This window comes from Ctenopharyngodon idella, chromosome 8 (genome assembly GCF_019924925.1).
Source record: "Ctenopharyngodon idella isolate HZGC_01 chromosome 8, HZGC01, whole genome shotgun sequence".
In the NCBI taxonomy this organism is placed as follows: Eukaryota; Metazoa; Chordata; class Actinopteri; order Cypriniformes; family Xenocyprididae; genus Ctenopharyngodon; species Ctenopharyngodon idella.
This window is the reverse complement of record NC_067227.1, coordinates 5,451,774-5,458,628: the sequence shown is the minus strand read 5'-3', so window position 1 is coordinate 5,458,628 and position 6,855 is coordinate 5,451,774. Positions and strand designations below refer to the sequence as shown.

The following is a 6,855-nucleotide window of genomic DNA, read 5'->3' as shown; positions in this document are numbered from 1 at the left end:
TGTGTATTAATAAACTTTCTATTATGGTTTACTAAAGCCACAGTTGAAGTGTTTTCATACAACAAAACCAGAATATCTTGCAGTTCAGGGAGGTTCAACAATTTTGATTGAATGTGTAAATATAATATGTAATGTGCTAACGTGCTGTAAAAATCTGTTTTTGTGTCAAGGAGCTAGGACCATTCTCAGCTGACATATTTAGGTTTCTATAATTGTCCACATAACCCAAAATTTGTTGGGGCTATGACACAAAAACAGCCGCTTTAAAAATGGTGGTTTTGCAAATACCACTACATAGAGGTAACCACTCAAATAAGTAAAGAAAATAGTCAGGCAACCAGCATTTCAATTTTGTACCACTTGTCTTGAGACCGAAGGACACTTCATAATCAAGCAGTAAAGTTGAAACCATGAGCATTTTGGCCATATTAACAGCTTGCACTCTGATGTCCCAAATTATATTTTTTTCTATTTAAGTAGGAAACACACAAGTTTAAAAATGGCTCTGTGTAATTTAGTGTCAGTTAGCTGATCTGCTAATGAAGACAGTAGTGGGATTGAAACTTACTTGCCCTCCAATAGTGACGTCGAAAAACACTATCGGGTTATTGGGATTTGAAGGCTGAACGTTCATGGCTGTTTTCAGGCTTTTATCACTCCAGACTGCAGAAATGCGAGCTATTAATGTTTTCCAATTTTCACACCATGAGTATCACGAACGATTCAAAAACGTTCACCAACGACGTCACTACGGTAACCAGGAGGATTTTCTACGGATGCAACCGAGGGACAATTACGACTGAGAGAGCCGATTTTTTTTCTCAAGAAGAGATGTTTGTACACAAAGTATAATCGTTTTAATATATAAGTTCCAAAAAATTGCTTACCATCATTTTAATACAACGCTTCAATAAACTGCCTTACATTCAGGGGTTGCTGGAGCCTATCTCGGTTTCTCGGGCTAAAGACATTGAGAGATCGTCATGTATTAAATTGGAAACTGTTATAATATTTCCAGAATAACGCACTAGTGTGGCAATGGTTTCGCACTCACTGGCTTTACACTTATACATTAACAATAAAGCAGACACTGCAACAAAACAGAGAGAAAAATTATGTGAATTAAAATTCATTTTAATAAATTGTCAAATACCACAAATTAGCAGCCTAACTCTACCTAAGGCTGCGACTGTGCCACAGTTAAATTAAGCTCTGGTGACTGCCATCTCGTGTTCAAAAAGAATAGGGCGCACACATAGACGCAGCTGTTTCCAGTTAAACCAGCTGGTTTACAGCTGCTTCTACAACTAGTTCTTTGACTAAATACGAACCATTAAGTCATTGTTAAATTTAAGCCTTCAGAAACTTGGATTGACGATTTACTTTTCCCAGCCTGCGCTATACATCAGTATTCAATGTCTTCAAAAAAAAAAAAAAAAAAAGACCTTGAAAGTTACAATCGTTTGTTAGTCAGATTGTGTTTGTCTATAATTATGCATTATACATTCCAATTACGTTTGATTACACAAATGCTTTTTTATCAGGTGGTTTTGTTTTTTAGTTTCAAACACCTATATCAAAACTTAAATATATTTCTGTGAATTCTGTCCAAACTAAAAATTCCATTCTTGTCATATTTTTTGGCTATAGATGTTGAATTAACATACGAGCACAATAAAACCACATTTAAACACAGTAAGGCAATGGGTTTAATTAAAGTGGATTAATTAATGTTCCCTTTAGATTTCATATTTAAGACATTATTCTCCAATCACTGTTAGTAGGTTGTCACAAGGTTTGACAACTTACTTAATAAACAAGATAAATAAAAATAAAACTTCCTTGTTTTTGATCATCAAGTACTCATGGAGTACTAGTAAAGCTGTGGTGACCACATGAAGTAATTGGGGGGGGGGGGGGGGGGAATCATTTAAAAAAAAAAAAAAAAAAAAAAAAAAAAACCATAATAAACAAAGATTTCAATGAATATGTTTCTTGTATATACACATTCTTTATTAAGAGTCACACATATTTTACACCATAAATTTAGTCAACGCTCAGTGGAATTTCCTTCAGCTGGGGCCCGGGCACAACAGGACATTTGGGTTTTCCAGAACCCTCACTGTGAAAAAAAAATATATGTATTAAGAGATTAAAGACAGTGGTTAACACCATAGAAAGGCATAATTTTACAGAATTTAAACCCCATTCTCCAGCAAATTATCAATGAAATTTAGACACAAGTAAAATGTACTAAAATGTGAATATAGCACTGAAGATGTTTTCATATTTTATCATGTTAAAACCCAGGCTAATACATGCACACATTAACTAATTAACAATGAGTGCTACAGATGTATACAGTTCTGCTCACAAGTTTACATAATCCTTGCAGAATATGCAATATGCTAATAATAAAAAAATAGAGGGATCATGAAAATTGCATGTTATTTTTTTAGTACTGTCCTGAATAAGCTGTTTTTCATAACAGATGTTTACATACACCAATGAGTCAAAACATATGACCACCTGCCTAATATGCTGTTGGTCCTCCGTGTGCTGCCAAAACAGCACTGACCCGCTGAAGCATGGACTCTACAACAGTAGTTGTCAAACCTGTCCTGACCCATACAAAATATGCAGTGCTAGAGGTGCTCCAGGACAGGACAGGTTTGAGGACCCCTAAAGGTGTCCTGTGGTATTTGGCACCAAGACGTTAGCAGTCCTGTAGGTTGCAAGGTGGAGCCGCTGTGGATGACCAATTGGATATAGATCATGGGAATTTGGAAGCCAGGCCAACACCTTGAACTCTTCGTCATGTTCCTCAAACCATTCCTAAACAATGTGTGCAGTGTGGCAGGGAGCATTATCCTACAATTGTCATGAAGTGGTGTACTTGGTCTGCAACAATGTTTGTGTAAGGTGGCATGTGTCCAATTTACATCCACATGAATGGCCAGACCCAGAGTTCTCCAACAGAACATTCCCCATCACACTCCCTCCACCGGCTTGTTGTAGTCCCACAGTGCATCCTGGTGCCATCACTTCCCCAGGTAAACTGCGCACATGTACACGGCCATCCATGTGATGTAAAAGAAAACGGGACACATCCGACCACCTTCTTCCACTGCTCCAAGGTCCAGTTCTGATGCTCATGTGCTTACTTTCGACGGTGGACAGGGGTCATCATAGTCACTCTGATTGGTCTGCTGCGTATGGGGCTGAGTAGCCACAGAGTGTGATGCACTGTGTGCTGTGACACATTCCTCCCAAAACCATCATTAGCATTTTTTTGTGACTTGCGCCACAGTAGACTCAGCTCCGACCAGATGGGATAGACTTCGTTGCCATCGTGCATTGGTGAGCCTTGGGCACCCAACACCCTGTCACCGGGTTTGTGGTTTGTCCCTCCTTGGACCACTGTCGGTAAATTCTCACCGCTGCTGACCGTGAGCAACCCACAAGCCACTCTGACCCAGTCGTCTTACCATAATAATTTGACCCTTGTCAAAGTCATTCAGATCTTTATTCCTGCCCACTTCTCATGCATCCAACACATGTCCTTGTTAGGAGATGATCAATGATATTCGCTTCACTTGTGAGTGGTCATAATAATTTGGCTCATCAGTGTATAAAGCACAAGACAAAATAATAACTGAATTTACACAGATTAACCAGTTCAAAAGTTTACATATCCTTGAATCTTAAAGGGTTAGTTCACCCAAAAATGAAAATAATGTCATTTATTACTCACCCTCATGCCGTTCCACACCCGTAAGACCTTCATTAATCTTCGGAACGCAAATTAAGATATTTTTGTTGAAATCCGATGGCTCAGTGAGGCCTGCATAGCCAGCAATGATATTTCCTCTCTCAAGATCCATTAATGTACTAAAAACATATTTAAATCAGTTCATGTGAGTACATTGGTTCAATATTAATATTATAAAGCGACGAGAATATTTTTGGTGCACCAAAAAAACGAAATAACGACTTATATAGTGATGGTCGATTTCAAAACACTGCTTCATGAAGCTTCGGAGCGTTATGAATCAGCGTGTCGAATCAGGGGTTCGGAGCGCCAAAGTCACGTGATTTCAGCAGTTTGGCGGTTTGACACGCAATCTGAATCATGATTCGACACGCTGAGTCATAACGCTCCGAAGCTTCATGAAGCAGTGTTTTGAAATCGGCCATCACTATATAAGTCGTTATTTTGTTTTTTTTGCAGCACCAAAAATATTCTCGTCACTTTATAATATTAATAATGAACCACTGTACTCACATGAACTGATTTAAATATGTTTTTAGTACATTAATGGATCTTGAGAGAGGAAATGTCATTGCTGGCTATGCAGGCCTCACTGAGCCATCGGATTTCAACAAAAATATATCTTCATTTTTTTTCCCCGAAGATGAACGAAGGTCTTACAGGTGTGGAACGGCATGAGGGTGAGTAATAAATGACATTATTTTCATTTTTGGGTGAACTAACCCTTTAATACTGTTTGTTTTTATCTGGATAATCAAGGACTGTCTTTATGTTTTGTGATCGTTTTAGATCTTTTTTTTTCTTTTAGCACTGTCCTTCAGAAGCTACCCAAGATGTTTCCCCTAAGACTAAATAAGTACAATTTACCCCAATCATCCAATTAAAAAAAGTTTATATTGAAGTAGCTAGTGTAAAGGAGTGTCTAGTTAAAAAACAAAATATACAAATGTACAAAATATTTTAAAATCATTTCTATTAAGCAAGTCAAACCCACCTTCCAGCTGTTAGGGCCTTCTGTGAAGACATGATCACAGTTGGTGGAACAGACTCTCTGCGTCCATCTCTCTGACAGTAGTAGTTATTTGCAAATTTATGACTGGGTCCAACAGGAAGTTTGGGTGGTGGCTGAGTCCTACCATCAATGAAATTAATAAATATTCACCATGGCTTAATGATTGCACTGGCTGTCATCATAACTTATTTTCAAAATAAAGTTATTATAGTACATATAAATACATAAAAATATTGGGCAGTTCACATGACAACAACTTTACTGTCTTCAAAGAAAAAGGCCAGTCTTTATTTTTCAACACAGCAAATACAACAAAATGTATTTGTTTCACTGCAGATCAATTGAAATGAAGACAAAAATGATTAAAGAAAATGTACTTAATATACAAATATTTGCATTTCTACCTAAATATGTCAACTACCCATACTTTAAAATTAATAAATATTAATATAATAAAAAACATAAGTATGACGCTGGTTTCAGTTAGATAATCCATTTCAAGACCCCAAAGTATTAATATGTAATATTTAATAGGCAAATATGTCTACCTCTTTGCAATTTCAGTGTACCGAAGTTGTAGTTTTGATTGGAGATCTTGCTGTTAAGAAAACGAGAAAAGTGAATGTATATACTGAACAAAATATTATCTAGACATGAAAACTGCTGGGGCTGAGTTACAGAAACATTCTAACTCATAGTCGTATCTGCTTAGGTGATGGTAATTTTACTGAGGAAATAGACCTTTTTAAACCTTGTGTTAAGAAATGGATATAACAATACCTTATTACACAGGTTATGAATGTAATGGAGACCGGTTTTGTATAGTATAATCTATCCAATACGTTTACATATTATGCTTTTATTGTGTGTAGGCCTACATATCAACTTTTAAAAAGCTCTTTTTATGCACATACACTTACTAACCACGTTACACATAAGAGCTTCATCTATCTGCCTGTCTGTCTAGCCCCAGCCCCCTGGGGCTGAGTTACAGAAACATTCTAACTCATAGTCGTATCTGCTTAGGTGATGGTAATTTTACTGAGGAAATAGACCTTTTTAAACCTTGTGTTAAGAATTAAGATGTTTCTGTAATACAACCTCTGCTTACAAAGTCAGAGACAAGCAATACAGACATGCATACACAGTGTTTTTACACCCGTAGTCATATTACATCGATGCGTTAGATTCTGTACGTCAAACAGTGCATGACTGATACACGATTAAAATCATCATCATCTCACCCCAGACAAATAATTCCTCAGTCTCTGGATAATTTTCGTAGCCGACGCCATACTTGGTGTCAAGGTGAAATCGCTGTTCACTTTGAATCTGTTGCAGAATCAGTTTTGGTTGAATGATACCTCACAATCATGAAGAGAAAGCAAGGGAGTGAAGCTGATCCTGGGTCAGATACAGCAGCAGCGAAAGGACCAGCAGGCCGGAAGTCATTTTCTTATTCTCTGGTTCAGTGACCGTCACATCCGCAAGAGCTACAGAAATTCGCGCCACCTGTCATATCAAACGCAGACTAACGAAATTGCTTAATGAATGACTGCTTAATGAATTTAGATGAAACGGAAAAAATAATACTAATCGCAGTTTTAACTACTTTAAACTGTTTAGAGAGATAATGACCCAATAATGACAGTTTTTAGCTGTAGGTTTAAATTAATTAAATTATAGATTTAACTGAACCATATATGAATATATCAAATTAGGGTAGACCAATACGGATAGGCCTATCTTTTAAGAAACAAAAACATAGGTCTATGGGAATATACAGGAAAATATGATGAGATGCATAATACATTTGGGAAATGAGTGCTTTTGTTTGCATAGGCCCATTACACATGTCATATATGAAAATATCACATATATATATATGCTCTATGAGAAAAAGGATTTTAGGATTTTTGGACAACTGGATGTCTTGTTAAAGTAATGGCAACGTGTGGAAAATTAGATTAGAAAATTAAATGTAGCCTACATATTACACATATACATGTTGCTATATAGGCCTAAATATAGTCACCTTTTTTACCTTTATTTATATAGTTCTTTATACAAT

General features: G+C 36.7%; 2 protein-coding genes across 2 annotated transcripts in view; both read right to left on the bottom strand.

Annotated features, from left to right (window-relative positions):
• The window catches only part of ppih (peptidylprolyl isomerase H (cyclophilin H)), a 32,734-nt gene extending 31,933 nt beyond the window's left edge, over positions 1–801 (bottom strand). The window contains exon 1 of the mRNA XM_051903527.1: positions 569–801. Coding sequence (XP_051759487.1) covers positions 569–634 — 66 coding nt within the window. The 5' untranslated portion in view covers positions 635–801. The remainder of the gene's footprint in view (positions 1–568) is intronic.
• Positions 802–1,987: 1,186 nt separating this feature from the next.
• Positions 1,988–6,243, bottom strand: ndufa7 (NADH:ubiquinone oxidoreductase subunit A7). The gene is made up of 4 exons (XM_051903531.1): positions 6,029–6,243; positions 5,333–5,382; positions 4,767–4,904; positions 1,988–2,122 (listed from the first exon to the last, which is right to left on the bottom strand). The coding sequence occupies exons 1-4, from the start codon at positions 6,077–6,079 to the stop codon at positions 2,047–2,049; spliced, it is 315 nt and encodes a 104-aa protein (XP_051759491.1). The 5' UTR covers positions 6,080–6,243; the 3' UTR covers positions 1,988–2,046.
• Between the last annotated feature and the right edge of the window lie 612 nt (positions 6,244–6,855).

Coding starts and splice junctions, on each gene's coding strand:
- ndufa7 (XM_051903531.1), bottom strand. CDS start 6,079: ATGGCGTCGGCTACGAAAATTATCCAGAGACTGAGGAATTATTTGTCT. Junction 5,383..6,028: donor TGAGGAATTATTTGTCTGGG/GTGAGATGATGA, acceptor TTTTCTTAACAG/CAAGATCTCCAATCAAAACT. Junction 2,123..4,766: donor AAGGCCCTAACAGCTGGAAG/GTGGGTTTGACT, acceptor TTTTTTTCACAG/TGAGGGTTCTGGAAAACCCA.